Genomic DNA, 17,565 nt, shown 5'->3' with positions numbered 1-17,565 from the left:
CAAAAATGTTGCACAAAACTACAACGGAAATGCAAAAAAGACAACAAAGATCAACAACATGACTCCAAACACATACAAAACGACAGTAAAATATGTGATAAAACTCCATTTCTGCATTCATCTATTTTCATTGTCTATTGTTGTGTTGCACGTTTGTTGTACCTCACAGGTTTTAAAGGGAGTGTCTGTATATATAATAGTTATATAAATATAGATAGAGGGACATTGATTCTTCTCTAAAAGCTGAAAAGTGAAAAATCAGCAATAAGCTGAAGTTTCTGCAAAGCTGACAGATTTTCATTCATCCATCTTTAATATCTGCTTATCCTCAGGAGCCTCTCCGTGCTGACTCAGGGCGTATATAAGTCAGGGTCCACGCCTCCGAGGTCGCAGTCCATCACAGGTTTAACACTCAGAGAGAGACAGACGTTATCTGACGCTCAGTGAAGTACGATATCCTAAACCAGCTTTGATTTATAAAAGAAAACTGTTTTAACTTCAGTCTTTTTCACCATATTCATCAACACTTAAATGCTTTTCAACCATTGCTTTATAAAACTGAAGGAGATTGTTGGTGATTTGGGAGCAGTTAAAGTTGTTTTTTTTAACCGTAGTTAATAAAAGGTTTCTGTGTTTAGTAGAGTCGAGTGGTCGTGAACTAGAGGAGTCATAGTGAAGGTGCAAAGATGAGCAAAAAGTCATTACATGTGTGGCATTAAACTGTAATGTGTGTTATTGTTTGCTGTGGTATAAAGCCTTGTCATTTAATATAGTTTTCTCTCATTTTGTGTGTTTTTGTTGTCATTTTGTGTGTTTTTGGTATAATTTAATATAGTTTTCTCTCATTTTGTGTGTTTTTGGTATAATTTAATATAGTTTTCTCTCATTTTGTGTGTTTTTGTTGTCATTTTGTGTGTTTTTACTATCATTTAATGTAGTTTTCTCTCATTTTGTGTGTTTTTGGTATCATTTTGTATAGATATCTCTCATTTTGTGTGTTTTTGGTATCATTTAGTATAGATATCTCTCATTTTGTGTGTTTTTGGTATCATTTAGTATAGATTTCTCTCATTTTGTGTGTTTTTGGTATCATTTAGTATAGTTTTATCTCATTTTGTGTGTTTTTGTTGTCATTTTGTGTGTTTTTGGTATAATTTAATATAGTTTTCTCTCATTTTGTGTGTTTTTGTTGTCATTTTGTGTGTTTTTACTATCATTTAATGTAGTTTTCTCTCATTTTGTGTGTTTTTGGTATCATTTTGTATAGATATCTCTCATTTTGTGTGTTTTTGGTATCATTTAGTATAGATATCTCTCATTTTGTGTGTTTTTGGTATCATTTAGTATAGATTTCTCTCATTTTGTGTGTTTTTGGTATCATTTAGTATAGTTTTATCTCATTTTGTGTGTTTTTGTTGTCATTTTGTGTGTTTTTGGTATAATTTAATATAGTTTTTTCTCATTTTGTGTGTTTTGGTATCATTTAGTATAGATTTTTCTCATTTTGTGAGTTTTTGTTGTCATTTTGTGTGTTTTCAGTATAATTTAATATAGTTTTCTCTCATTTTGTGTGTTTTTGTTGTCATTGTGTGTGTTTTTGGTATATTTGAATATAGTTTTCTCTCATTTTGTGTGTTTTTGTTGTCATTGTGTGTGTTTTTGGTATAATTGAATATAGTTTTCTCTCATTTTGTGTGTTTTTGTTGTCATTGTGTGTGTTTTTGGTATAATTTAATATAGTTTTATCTCATTTTGTGTGTTTAAAAAAAGATAAATACTAACATTACCATTTGCATTTCAGGGAGTGGATTCTATATTTTCTGTGGTGCAATGTGAACATTTTAAAAAGCTGTGACCATCAGTGTTGAGTTTAGTAAAGGACAGGTTTTAATGTAGAGCTAAAAATGAAGCGTTAACTCTGCGATCACAGTAAAGGAGTAGTTTTGATATTCTTAGCGTATAAGTATGTGGGTCAGGTTTTGCAGCTTCAAAGATCTTCTTTGCTAATTGTTTCATCAGGATCAGTTCATAGTTAATAGCTTTGCCTCAATCTACAAATCAAGTCTCTAACAACCCCCTCCTCTAATTTGCGGGAAATTAAAGTGGTTGCTAATGAGGCGGTGTGTGTGTCCCACAGGGAACGTAACGCGCCCCCCCCCCCCCACTGTCCCACCCGATCTCCTCAGGACCTAGTTTGGAAACACTGGAGCATGCGCGTAAGAATCAACCTTCTTGGGTCCTAATTATAAAAACATAATGTCTCTGCTGTGCACAGAACATTATCAGCTCTAACAATAACCATCCAACCGTTCCCACAGGCGTGGACGACGTGTCAGTTCACGTCCGCTGAGAGTTCGTCTTGTTTTGGGCTCATTTTGTCCAAATCTCAAATCTCCAAATGTTGTGAAAATCAAAACCGTGACGAACAATTAGTAGGGGCCAATAATTCCCCATGGTGGGATCTTAAAATAGCAAATGAACATTGTTTCACACACTGTTTAGATTGGTGGACATTAGTGTTTTAATCCAATATGTGAACAGCAAAGAACTCTCTGATGTTAGTTCAAGACGCATGCAGACCACTGCAAGCACACAAAACTGCAATAAAATACACAAAATGATGAAAAAATCACGCAAAATGACAAAAAATGCATAAATGACCAAAAGGTGACTTCAAACACATACTATACAACAACAAAAGCACAAAAATAATGGAAAACTACACAAAATGACTACAAACAAACAAAACTGCAACAAAAACACACAAAAATGTAAAATGTACAAAATGACAACAGACATTTAAAAAATGACAACAAAATCACACAAAAAGAAAAGAAATGCATTAATGACAAAAAAAATGCACAAAATGACAACAAACATCTAAAAAAAAGACAACAAAGATGAACTAAAATGGTTCCAAACATACTAAACATCAAAATTACAAAAATAATACAAAACTACACAAAATGACAAAAAACACACAAAACTGCAATAAAATTAAAATGACAATAAAAATGCACAAAATGATGACAAAGTAAAAAAAAAAAGACAACAAAGACACAAAATGACTCTAAATGCACTCAGAAGAACAACAAAATTACAAAAATGTGAGAAAAATATACAGTGACAACAAAAATGTAAAAAATGACTAAAGAAAGTACACAAAACTGCAATAAAAATACACAAAATGACAACAAAAATATGAAAAAATGCAACATATAATCTCACTAATTTAATCATTAACACTCATCAATTCCTGCATTCATTAATTTCTACTTTTACTGCAGCTACAGTGTTGTTTTTTGGTCTGAATTATGGATTTTAATTTTTCATATTTATAAAGAATTATTCCTTAATTGTGATGTAAGTTGCTCTCCACAGTTGCTCTGTGATTGTGATTGGTCTGACGCTGTAATCTCCTCCTCTGTCACTAGAGCGCGCACGTAGCCAGGCTGAAATCACCTCGCTTAGCCTAGCAAGTTGTAATCTACATTCATAGAGCAGCTACTGTCTGACGGACAATGTTTGGTTAAGTTGAGCCCGCTAACGGAGATAAACCCAGGATGTAATTATCTAGCTTCGTAATATAGGCCCCAAAAGCACACAGAACAACAACAAAAATACAAAAATGTGATAAAAATACATGTAATGACTACAAACACACACAAAACAACCGTAAAAATAGACAAAATGACAACAGAATAATTCAACAATACAACAAAAAACACAAAAATGAAAGAAAAATACATAAAATTATTCCAAACACAAAATTTAACAAAAAACTCACAAAGAACAACAACAAAAAACAAAAAAATGGGAGAAAAATACACCAAATGACTCCAAACACCCAAAATTGTAATAAAAATACACAAAATTAAACAAAAAACTCACAGAACAACAACAAAAAACACAAAAATGGGAGAAAAATACACCAAATGACTCCAAACACATACAAAATGAAAGTAATAATAGGCAAAATGACAAGAAAATCAACAAAATGGCAACAAAAATGCACTAAACATCAGTTTTTGTCTGCTGAGAACTCGTCTTCTTTTGGGCTCAATTCGTTCAAATCCCCAAATGTAAAAATCTAAACCGTGACGAACAATTAGTCGGAGCCAATAATTCCCGTGGTGGGATCTTAAATTAGCAGATTAACAATCTTTTACACACTTTTAGGACATTCGGGGGTGATCATGTGACCAGAACGGTGGTTTTAATCTAATATGTGAACAGTAAAGAACTCTGTGATGTGAGTTATTACTCCTTTGTGCTTTAATATCTACCAAAGGTTCCACTTTCCCTGAGGCGAGAGCACCTCTAAACCCTGACGTGGTCACGCTTTACTGGGTTTGGAGTTTCTATGACGGACAGTTAACCTTTACACTCGGCCTTCACCAAATGAGCTTTGAAAGCGGCTCACTGTGCAACACGGTGGCTATAATGGTGGGAGGTTATTAAACATTTATGACTATTCCATCTTTAACACTCTAGCACGTCCCGTTAGCACTCAAACATTCATAGCCAGTGACAAACCAGTAAATCAAACCATTTAATCAAACCAGTGCTCAGTGCCATGAATGAATCGCAGAAGTAGGGCAAAGAGAAGGTTTGGTGCTTTGCGATCTTGTTTTTGTTGTTTTGTTTTTTGGTTTTTTTTGTAGTTTTGTGTATTTTTTCTCATGTATGTGTTCTTGTCATTGTCTTTTATGCTTTTGTTGTTTTGTGTGTTTTTGGTAGTATGTAGTGTTGTTTTCTCTCATTTTGTGTGTTTTTGGTACAATTTGATATTTTTCTGTCATTTTGTGTGTTTTTGTGTGTTTTTGGTATAATTTAGTTTTGTTTTCCCTGATTTTGTCTGTTTTTGGTATAATTTAGTTTTTTTTCTCTCATTTTGTCTGTTTTTGGTATAATTTAGTTTTTTTTCTCTCATTTTGTCTGTTTTTGGTATAATTTAGTTTTTTTTTCTCTCATTTTGTCTGTTTTTGGTAGAATTTAGTTTTTTCTCTCTTTTTGTGTGTTTTTGTTGTCATTTTGTGTGTTTTTGGTATTGTAGAGTATACAATACAATACTTCTCTTCATTTAATAATTGTATAAAACTTTAAGACTTCAATGATTGTTGAATTACTTTCTTCATGTCTTCCTCTTTCGCTCCACTTCCATATCGCCCCTAAATTATACCTCGTACATCTCAGAAATAGATCTGCTAATGCCAAATGCTAATTTGATTGCACTTATTTGGAGTCCTTTTTCATTTTGAGTTAACTTGATTGAATAGATCTGTAGTTACACAACGTCGTACAATATCTCACGTCGGGGCTATTTGTGAAAACGTCAGTGGAAACGCATAAATAAAAGGACATGGCTTTGGCTGCGGCGCCAAAGCTTTAGAAAAAGTGCCAAGAAGACGTTGGGACGGCTTTGATGAATGTTGATGCTTTGCTTTATGAGAGAGAGGAAATATAAGGCACGACTTTGGCCCGTTGCTGCTGCGACACGAGTGCACGAGGAGGACAAAACACACACTGGGCTTTAAGGAGAATAAAACGTGTTTTAATCTCAGACAATTATTTTCCGCATGAGAGAACGTTAGAAATAAAAGGCAAACTTTTAGGCTGTTCTGGTGTTTGTTTCAGCACCAGAATGAGCTCCAATGGTTCAAGAACCACTGATAATTAAATAAACACCTTGATTTTGTTCAGTTTTGGTTCTGTTTGCACTTTTGGAATCGCTCCAAACTGACAGAAAAACGATGTCAAATACGAGAGCTGCTTGTTTTTGGTGGATTTGGAGCAAATATGTGGTTATTAAAGGGGAAATAATATGAAAAATCCACCTTTGCAGTGTTCTTGAACATACTGTATATGAGGTAACTTGAGCGTCCACCTGCACACAAAGTGTGAAATAAACCCATCCAGTCCTTTGTTTGTGGTTTGTGTAAGTTTTACAACCCAGAGAAAAGTGCTCCGTTTCAAATGTTCTCAGTTTGTGATGTCACAAGCTGAATCTGCTGTGTTGACTCCCGCAGAAGAGAGGGGCGGGGGTAGGAGGAGGAAAACGGAGGGTCATACAGGGTCATAAACCTCCCCTTTTGCTTGATTCATGCACAGATATGTCATTTAGACCTCAGGGAACTGTTTTAAAAGTTAAAAATAGGTATAATATTGTCCCCTTTAAATGTATAAATGGGGATATACAGTATGTTTATTCCAAGCGGGAATGTTAATGATAACATGATCAGGATCATTGATCCAGATAACTGACAGTATGTGGAAAAGAGGAGATTTGGAGCTTGGAGGAGGTTTGCGCTCTGTTCTTGTTTTTGTATGATTTTGTTGTTATGTGTGTTTTTACTGTCATTTTGTGTGTTTTTGGTGTTATATAGCATTGTTTTCTTTCATTTCTAGTATTTGTATTATCGTTTTGTGTATTTTTTTGTCTCATTTATGTGTTTGTCATTGTTTTGTGTGCTTTTGTTGTTGTTTGTGTGTTTTTGGTATTGTATAGTATTCTATTCTCTTTCATTTTGTTGGTTTTTGTTGACATTTTCTGTGTTTTGGGCTTTTTTTTTTAAACCACTTTTAAATGTTTTTTTTTTACTGTAACCGTTCTGCAGGACACGTTGTTTTTGCTGTGAGGGAGAAATGCCAAAACTTTCCATCTGTAAACAGACACACGTTGTCAGAATAGTGTTTTGTCCTTCTAGTCCAAAGCTCACCTTAAGGACAAGGTGACAAGCTTTTAAATTATGTTATTACTGAGACACAATGTGCATTATTATTATTACTATTATTATTATTAATAAAGTCAAATGTGTTGCTCTGATGAGATTTACTGTGTGATGTTTTCTTTTTAGACATCAGTGATACAGTTTCCACTCTGAAAAAAATCTTTTTGCCAAATGCCGAGTAATGATCCAAACACTGGTCTAGTCTAGTCTGTTCTGGTCTGGTCTGATCTAGTCTGATCTGGTCTGTTCTGGTCTGGTCTGGTCTGGTCTAATCTAGTCTAGTCTAGTATGATCTGATCTGGTCTAGTCTGATCTAGTCTGATCTGATCTGATCTGGTCTGGTCTAATCTAGTCTAGTCTAGTATGATCTGATCTGGTCTAGTCTGATCTAGTCTGATCTGATCTGGTCTGGTCTGGTCTGATCTGATCTGGTCGGGTCTAGTCTAGTCTAGTCTGATCTGGTCTAGTCTGATCTAGTCTGTTCTGGTCTGGTCTAGTCTAGTCTGATCTGGTCTAGTCTAATCTGATCTGGTCTAGGTCTTAGTCTGTCAGAGTGTGTGTGACAGGTAGGACACGGTGTGTCCTGCAGCTCTCTATCTCTGGTCCAGACACCCACAGCGATACGTCGTCTCTCTATCTTTTATATTTCTGCAGTTTCCACTTTCACTGCTTTCCCTCCTCCACGTTCTTCTTTTATGGTTTTCTCTTCATGTCAGCGCTGTCAGCGTCCGTCTACAGTTCACACATATATCTTTCATTTTATCCTCATACTTGTTTCCTACTGAACACTGTCTGCATCTAGAAGAGTCTAAACCTGTAGTTTGGTCCTTAGACTTTGTGTTTTTGCAGTAATTTGTGTATTTTGTTGTAGTTTTGTGTTTGTTGAGTCAACTTCTTTGTTAATCTTGGTGTAATGCTGTAAAAAAGTTTTGTATTTTTATTGTTGTTTTGTATGTTTTTGTTATTTTTTGTGTTTTTATAGTTGTTTTGTGTATTTTGTTGTCATTTTGTGTATGTTGAGTCAATTTCTTTGTATTGCTGCTGTTGTTTTGTGTTTTTCTGTTATTTTTTGCGTTTTAATAGTCGTCTTGTGTGTTCTTGGTGTAATTCTGTTTATTGTTGACGTCATTGTTTTTATTTTTATTGTTCTCTATATTTTTCTATTTTTGTAGTTGTGATTCCGTTGTCATTTTGCATGTTTGTCTCTCTTTTTCTCTGTTTTTATTGTTGTTTTGAGTGTGTTTTTGCAATCACTTTTTGTATTTGGTTGTAGTTTTGTGTATGTTGACTCAATTTCTTTATATTTTTGTTTTTGCTTTGTCTGTTCTTCTGTTATTTTTTTGTGTGTTTGTCGTCGTCTTGTGTGTTTTTGGTGTAATGCTGGTCTAGTTTTGTCATATTTTAGTGTTCTTGTTTCTTTTCATTGTCGTTTTGTATATTTGCTTCTTAGTTTTTGTGTTTTTGTGGTCATCTTGTGTGCTTTTGGTGCAATCTTGTTGTCATTTTGTGCATTTCCCTGTAATATTGTTTGTTTTTGGAGCTCTTTTGTGCGTTTACTTTGGGGACCACATGCTTTAAATAGTGTGACTGGGCTGGAGAGAGACAGAAATAGAAGTAGAGAGGAGAGTTCCTTCATTTAAACTGTTCTGCACTCAGGGCTTTTTGTGATTTGATTATGCGTCTCCATTTCATACAGCCTGGATTGTGCACCGCTGTAGAAAAATGAAATTGATCTGTGCTTTGGCTGGACATGAAGCCTCTCAACCCCCCTCCGTCAGAGCAATGAGGGACAACAAGGGCACAGAGGCTTCCACAGCGATGGTTAAGCCTGGTTCCAAAGGGAACGGCGTAAATCTAAGATTGGCTAAGAAGGGAAGGGGAGAGTGTGGGACAGATTGATTACTTTGAGGTTTTAAAAAGTGATTTAAAGTGTGTGAAGGACTCTTTGGTCACACAGAGGATAAGTCAGCACAGGGATATTACTGCTTGGAGAATTATGTTATGTCAGTGGTCCGTCTCTGTCACTGATTCTTCGGCCTCCAAAGACAATGTTTTACAGGAAACTGTTGTAGCTGTAGGAGGCTTTCAAAGCCAAAACAATGAGGGAATCACTCAATGACATTTAAATATGAACAGTATAGCACAAAGGGTTGACATGACCAAACGTTCTGTACTAAATCATCTGTTACAGATTTAGTAGAGTTTATACATTGTTTTAAAACTTCAATTACCATTTATCAACTTCATATTAGATGGTATTAGGGCTTGTCCCACCTTCCATGTAACAAAGCAAGGCAAGTTTATTTGTATAGTGCATTTCAGAAACAAGGCATTTCAATGTGCTTTACATGATTTAAAAAGTGCAACAACTTAAAAATCAAGAAGAACAGTAAAATCACTGAAATCAGCAGTAAAAACTTTTAAAATCAGCAATAAAAACTTTTAAAATCAGCAGTAAAAACATTTAAAATCAGCAATAAAAACATTTAAAATCACCAGTAAAAACTTTTAAAGTCACCAATAAAAACTTTTAAAATCGGCAGTAAAAACATTTAAGATCAGCAATAAAAACTTTTAAAGTCAGCAATAAAAACTTTTAAAATCAGCAATAAAAACTTTTAAAATCAGCAATAAAAACTTTTAAAATCAGCAATAAAAACTTTTAAAATCAGCAATAAAAACTTTTAAAATCAGCAATAAAAACTTTTAAAGTCAGCAATAAAAACATTTAAAATCAGCAATAAAAACTTTTAAAATCAGCAGTAAAAACATTTAAAATCAGCAATAAAAACTTTTAAAATCAGCAGTACAAACATTAAATTAACAATAATATGATCAAAAATCTCCCTCTGAGTCATACGCAGGAGAGAAAAAGAAGTGCCTCACAGCAAGAAGGTTCTGGGTTCAAGCCCTGGGGTGAAGTCTCTAGATTGTCTGCAGGAGTGAATGTGTGTGTCTGTGTGTTGCCCTGCTATGGACTGGTGCCCTGTCCAGGGTGTACCCCCGCCTAACGCCCAGTGTGAGCCAGAGATGGGCACCGTCACATCCCTGTGACCCTGAAAAACAGGAACAAGCGGGTCAGAATGGATGGATGGATAGTTAAATAAATATCAATATATTTTGATGTACTTTTTGTTCACATTTAATTTTAAAAAAAAAATTCAAATTAATCAGTCTACTTATTGTCAATTTGAAAATACAGTCAATGACAAAAGTTTTTCAGGAATTTTAAAAAAACAAAATGACCAAAGGATTTAGTTTTCAGAAGAGACGTGTAGGGCGTTTCTAAACTGCTTCAGTGATTAACACTGAGCAGAGGCTGGTAACTGGTAACTAAAGCTGTGTGTGTGTAACTGCAGACTTACATTCATCAGTATTCTGCCTCATTTGCCTTATTGCACTCACACTTCCTGAGATGTTCTCCTTTTACGCCTCGAGCTCCCGTTAAGTTCCCCCACTGTCACAACACGGCTTTTTTACTCTGATCTATCGCGTGTAATTAGCCAACAGAACTGGAATTAGGGCTGCGTTTTGGGTCTCATTTTTCATTGGGTTGGCTTCAACACTTTTCACCTACAGTATTTGTTCCCTCTTGGTTTTAGAAGTGTCATTTGTAGGAAAAGATACACAAAACGAGAAAGAAATAAACAAAGCCACAACATGAATACACAAAATGATGCCAAAAATGACATAAAAAGAATGCAAAAACACTCAAAATGACTACATAAATACACTAAACAATTAAAAACCACAAAAAATGGTTATAAATGTAATTCAAAGACATAAATAATGAACAATTACAGAAACAAAACTACTAAATTACTCAAAAAACACACAAAAGGGTAACAAAATTATCCTAAAGCATAGAAAATGACAAATTACATAACAAAATACACAAAACAACTCCAAAAAACAGCAACAATGACAATTAAATACACAAAGCCACAACACATATACACAAAATGACCTCAAAAATACACTTAATAATCAAAATACTGCACAAAATGGTAACAAAATTAATCAAAAAAACATCGATAATGACATATTACAAAAACACACAAAATTACAATAAAAGATACAAAACACCCAAAGATTACACAAAATGACTCATAACCACACAAAATAGTAACACAAATACACAATATTACTCCATAAACACAAAACAACAGAAAAGATACAAAATTACATTAAAATACTGCAAAAACAACCAAAATGGCCACAGAATTAAACAAAATGACTTCATTTATACAATAACCAATGACAGAAAGTGAATAAGAAAGTTTGTAATTAAACATAAACCTTTTCTGGGACTATTTAAAGCTGTTGATCTTTGGGAGATCTTTTGAATATGCGTGATGTGATTATCATTGTCGTGGCTCAGGATCCATATTTACACATCAAGCTTCTCACAGAGTTTGACAGACTCTAAAAATACATGAGCCGAGCTTCAGTTATTTACCTCTTACACACAAAGTGGTAACTTTCATTTTTTTGAGAATAACTGACACTGTTTGAGGATTCAGTGAAAAAAGAAATAATGACATTGTGCTGACACTCGATCAGATACAGTGAATATAAAAGAAACATCACCCAATCCTTCTCTACCTTCTGTTTCCTCAGAAAATACTGTGACAAGGAGGAAAAAAATGAATTGTTAGGAAATGAAAGATGACAAATGACATTTTTAGTTGTTTTTGTACAATAACAACTTTTTTTTAAAGATATATAAAAATAATAATCATTAGCCAAATGTGATCCTTAAGGAAAATGTAATATTTAACCAAGTTTCCCATAGTATGTAAGCGTTTGATCACATGATTACCAAATAAATAAGAATGATTGATTTTTATTTCTTGTTTACTTCTGTTAACAAGTTTCTGTTTATACCAATGTATGAGAAAACATTTGAATTCAACAATAAAAGTACAGTTATACATAATTTTTTTGGATAAATGAGCTCTTTTCTGGATATAACCAGCAGATTAAAGTAAAACTTCACTCCAGACGCACAAAACGACAATAAAATTACACAAAACGACAATAGAATAACCAAACCGACAATAGAAATACACTAAATGACTCCAAATACACAGTAAAAAATGTATTAATTTAACAAAATTAAACCAGAAACACAGAAAATATCACAAATACACAAAAAAATGACACATAAAAACACACAAAATGACAAGAAAAATACACAAAAATGACTCCAGATTTACAGAAACAACAATTAAATACACAAAATGACCCCAAAAATGACAGAAAAAGATACAATAAAAATGCAAAAACACCCAAAAAGACAACAAAATTAAACAAAATGTATAAAAAATCATATGTAATGACAAATCACAGAATAAAACACACACACTAAGAAAACACCAACAAAAATGCACAAAACGACACAAAAATACACACATTTACTCCAATAACAGAAAGCAACGAAAAACATACAAAATGGATCCAAAAACATGCAAAACAACTACAAAAATATACCACATGACTCCAAATGCACAAAAAAGACAGAAAAAGATACAAAATTAAACCAAAAACACACAAAATGACAAGAAAAATACACTAAAATGGCTCCAGACCTACAGAAATGACAAAATGATTACAAAAACACAAGAAACGACATCAAAATTAAACAAAATGAATTAAAAAAAACATACATGACAGCACAAAATACACAATTGCTCACTAAACAACAAAAACATACATAATGTCAAATTATAGGAAAACACCAACAAAAACATTAAAAAAAAAAATCACAAATAAATAAACGAAATGACTCCAACAAAAACATACAAAATGAATGCACAAAAACCCCAAACAATTACAAAAATATACTAAATGATTACAAAAACACATCAAAATACACAATTGCTCACAAAATAACAAAAAAAAAAAAATTACAAAATGACAGAAAAACACAAATTGGACATAAAAACCCACAGAAACCCTTTGTTATTTTCTGTATTAAAGCTCAGATTGGTCATTATTCTATATGGTGACGTGCACGTTGATAATTAAACTAACGTCCATGTGTTCAGACGGTTAGAGGATATGATAATAGTTCATATATTGTGAAGCAAAGACGCTGAACAAGTTCATATTAAATCTCCAGACAAAAGGCTCCATGAAATCCACTGAGCAAAGATCAAAACAAAGTGGATTAGAAACTCTATGGGCTGCAATAATCCTTCACCCCAACTATTCACAGCACAAGTGGAAGAAAAAAACTAGAACTACATCCAGTTGACTTTAGAGAATTTAACAGCAATCCTATACGTTTGTTTATAAAGTCAACTTTGTCTATAATGAGGTGTGTAGTCAGTGTGTGTTTTTGCTCTGACAAAATATCACTTTATTCTGGAGAAAACAGTCTTATAAAGCAGACATGGGCAACTAGTGGCGCAGGGGCCACATTCGGCCCTCAGTCTAATGTTGTGTGGGACCCACGAGTAAATGTCAAAATAAAAAAAAGTCTGAAAACACACAAAACTTAAACAAAATAACAGCAATAATAGACATAACAGACCTAAAAAACGCAATGTGACAACAGAAATGCACAAAATTACTGACAAAACATAAAAAACAAAATCTACAAACTGGCTGAAAAATATATAAAACAACAATAATACACAAGATGACTAGAAAAACACACAAAATTACAGAAATATACACAAAACAATCGCAAGCATACCCATAACGGACCCAAAAATACAATTTAACAACAGTAAATGCACAAGATGACTACAAAAACACAAGAAATTACAGAAAAATACACAAAATAACAGCAAAAATACTCATAACGGACTATAAAAACACAATATGACAACAAAAGGACTGAAAAATATAAAAACATTGAATTTTATAGAGCGCTTCATCATAGACACTCAGTCACTTTACAGAATTAAGGGATTATTCTTTCGCTCCACACCTAGTGGTGGTAAGCTACTATTGTAGCCACAGCTGCCCTGGGGCAGACGTACGGAGGCGAGGCTCCCATAGTGCACCATCGGCCCCTCTGACCACCACCAACACTCACTCACACACTACATTCATACTAGGCAATGTGGGTGAAGTGCCTTGCCCAAGGACACAATGACAGATACCACTGGGGTGGTCAGTGGTCTCCATCCAACTACTAACCAGACCCAAACCTGCTTAGTTTGTTGCTCAGAATTGCTCAGTTTTGACTAAAATTGCCTGGCCCCAACCATTGCTGTGCAGCAGCTGTATTTCCACTTGTTAATTGTTTTGTCTTGACATCACCTGCACGGTTGTTCCGTTTGAGTTTGTGCCGTGTGGAAAATGTGTGATGGCTGCACCACAGGAGCATTTATCTGCCCTTCAAACACTCAGTAACATTATTAAAATAGCTTGTGAAAACTTCACACGGAACAGTGCGTTTTAGAGAGACAGTCGGAGGGTGTGATGGAGCGTCTGGCCTTGACAAATCATCCTTAATGTCTGTACATGTGCTGCTGGGAATAGGAATAGGTACAGGGAAGGACAGCTTTGATGGAAAGGTACCGGTACCAACTGATGCTAACGATGCTACGTTCCATGAGAACACGACTAAAGGTTAAGGATTAGTATTTCTAATCCCATCGTCTGGTATTAAACAGCTTTTTAATCTGTGCCATTAGGACGCTCACTTTTGGGGACTTTTGGTGGATGAAATTAGCCTTTGAATCAATGTTGAGCCTGCAGGAAAAAAAAGTGCTGATATGGCAAAAATGAGCCAGACGTTTGTATTTCCAAAAATAGACGTGAATCCTTGTAATGTAATTCAAATTCACTACATTCAGTACCTTTATCTAATTCCACTAATAATTAATATTTTACACAGCTTTAGTAAACTTAAAATCACACGTAGAAAAGCATCCTGATCTAATAATAAAGTAACTCACTCCACCGATTAAAGAAAACACAACAACATGTGAAAATCACACAGTAGTGCAGAGACGGGCAAATGTTATCACAGCAGGGGCCACAAAATGTGATTGTGTAGAGGCCCTTGGAGTCATTTTGTGTGTTTTTAGTCGTCTTGTGAATTTTTGTTGTCGTTTTAAATATATTTCAGTATTTGTGTGTATTTTTGTGGTCGTTTTGTTGGTTTTGTCAGTCATTTTGTGCATTTTTGGAGTCAAAATATATTTATTTTTTTGTCTGTTATGTCTGTAATTTATGTCATTTTGTGTATTTTTGCTGTTTTATATATATATATTTTTGTCATTATGTGTAATTTTTTTATTGTTTTGTATGTTTTAGTAGTCATTATGTGTATTTTTGTTGCCGTTTTATTTACTTCTCACTAATTTTGTGTATTCTTGGAGTCATTTTGTGTATTTTTGCTCTTTTGTGTATTTCTATTGCCATACTGTATTTTTGCTGTTGTTTTGTGTGATATTTTAACATGTGTTTTATACCAATCGAGAGACAATAACCAACACATTATTTAGCAAATGTCACCTGTAGCTTCACTAATTAATTAACCAGACAGCAGCTGTTAGTGTTTCAACGCAGATTTCTCAAAAATGCAATAATTGAGACAAAAATCCACATTTTGCATCTAGGCAGAATGGAGATGTTGGTCATGTATTTTAAAGAATGATTTATTGGCTCCATAAGTGAAAATCTGATGTTTGAAAAGAATATTTTTTCATTTGTCACATGAGAGTGAAATTTAAAATAATGCAGTTTTTGAGATGAAATTCTGATATTTTATACGATATTTATTTATTTAATTATAATTCACAATGAAGGAAGTCACACTTTATTTTGTTGGCCGTGTGCGTCTCTGATGTGGAAACGTTCGTGTTCCTCTGACAGGAAACAGGAGCTCATCTCCACCATCAATCTTTCATATCTGAATTTGTGCCGCACAAAGATCCCATTTTCTGCACTTTGTAGCATCCAACGTTGGTTTTTATAGCTTTATAAATATGTCAAAGCATATTTATTATTCATATGTTATCAAGCTTTGCAGTTGTTGTTTTGTTGTTGCTATTTTCTTGTTGTTAAAGGCTTGAATATTTACAGTAGCTTGTGTTGCTTTATAAAAGCTCATGAACTTTATGATGCAAACATTTGGTCAATTCTGTGATTTAAAAGCTAAGAAAACTTTCGACAGAAAACTAAACCTTCAAATTAGTTTCAATATCCCAGAGTTAAAAAAACAACATTTTTTAGTATTCTAAATTAGAGTTGATCCACGTATGATTAGAGCAGACACGAGGACCACATGCTAATACAAATGCTAACTCTTTGTTAGCCTCCGTCACGTACTACGAAGCTGGTTATCAACACGTTAACTTAAGCCAAGAGCTGTTTCCTATACTTCCTCATACAAATGACATTTTTATGCTTGTTTTAGTGGTAAGCATTGCATTTATTACCAGACAACAGTTAATGTCAACATCAGATCAGCACACGGGAAACAAGCGCCAGTCAAACACAGGCACAGGCACGCATGAAAGTGCACCTATCTACATAATCCGTGTATCAAATATATGAGGATAATCTATGTTCTTGTGCAGAAAAAGGAATGATTCAACAGCGGACGCTTAAAGACCCAGCTACGCACGCACGCACGCACGCGCACAGTTGATGGCGTGACCGAAAAGCACCACTATGTTCAAGCGACTCATCACAGGCGACTGAAGTGACTGCAGTAGCAGTCGCGTTCGGTGTGAAAAACAATGGCGGACTTTGGCTAAAGTTTTCATCAAGTTGGGGGTGGAGTCCATAGGTGGCGTTACCAGCGCATGGGAGGGTATTTTCTTTCCTGATTTCACTTGTGACGTCACAAATGTAGAAAATTTGAAACAGAGCAATTTGCTCTGTGTTATAAGACATACACAGATCACAAACTGGATGGTTTTATTTCACATTTTATGTGCCGGTGGATACTCAAGTTACCTCATATGTGATCAAAAAATGTGATTTTTCATAATATGTCCCTTTTAAGGGAGAGTAAAGGCCCCTCAGGGGAGCTCATCTTCTAAATAATGTGTTTTGTTAGTCATAGATCCTCTAATAAGCACATTGGAGGATCCCTTTAAGGCCTAAACTCTGCTCTAAGGTGTTTTCTTTTTGTTTCTCTTTCCTTCAGATTTGCAGAGTTACACTCCCACATCCAGGATCTATTTTTGAGTCCAAACCTGTGTGTGTGTGTGTGTGTATGTGTGTGTGTTTGTGTATGTTTTCGTCGGCTTTCACACCTTTCCTGACACTAGTATTTTGTATATTTTGTGTTTCCAGGCCTACACTGAGCAGAAGAAGCTGAGCCATGCTGGATCCAAGCCCTCCCTCTCCGAGAGCTTCGGTCGACTCCCTCAGATAGCCATGAACACCTGCAAGTACAATGGCGGCGTGGTCAGACCACTAGTGGGCAGCCTGGCGTCCTCGTCGCGCCGTAACCTCGCCGAGCTCGACTCAGAGACGCAACCCCTGCAGACGCTGCACAGCTCCGGGCTGGAGGTAGTGGTTTCCAAGGGCAACGGCGGAGACGACCCCAGCAAGGCCTCCAACGAGAGTTTGGTGAGAGAGGGCAGCAGGCGGAGTGGCGGCAGAGCACCACAGAAGAAGAACAGGGACATCGGCTACAAGCTCGGACACCGCAGGGCGCTGTTCGAGAAGAGGAAGCGGCTCAGCGACTACGCGCTCATCTTCGGGATGTTTGGGATTGTCGTCATGGTGACAGAGACGGAGCTGTCATGGGGTGTTTACTCCAAGGTAGGGTCGAATTTTTTTTAACTTTTATGAAAATCTTTAAAGAAAAAATGACAAGAATGTTTAACTTCCTTTAATGTGGAAATGTGTTTAA

At 35.1% G+C, this 17,565-nt stretch overlaps 1 protein-coding gene across 2 annotated transcripts in view; it reads left to right on the top strand.

Annotated features, from left to right (window-relative positions):
• kcnn1a (potassium intermediate/small conductance calcium-activated channel, subfamily N, member 1a) overlaps positions 1–17,565 on the top strand; it is an 87,764-nt gene that overhangs the window by 27,976 nt on the left and 42,223 nt on the right. For both annotated transcript variants that reach the window (XM_028473648.1, XM_028473647.1), the window contains exon 2: positions 17,001–17,474. In XM_028473648.1, the coding sequence (XP_028329449.1) occupies positions 17,001–17,474 (474 nt within the window). The remainder of the gene's footprint in view (positions 1–17,000; positions 17,475–17,565) is intronic.

This window comes from Gouania willdenowi, chromosome 17, assembly GCF_900634775.1.
Source record: "Gouania willdenowi chromosome 17, fGouWil2.1, whole genome shotgun sequence".
Lineage (NCBI taxonomy): Eukaryota > Metazoa > Chordata > Actinopteri > Blenniiformes > Gobiesocidae > Gouania > Gouania willdenowi.
This window is presented reverse-complemented; position numbering and strand designations above follow the sequence as displayed.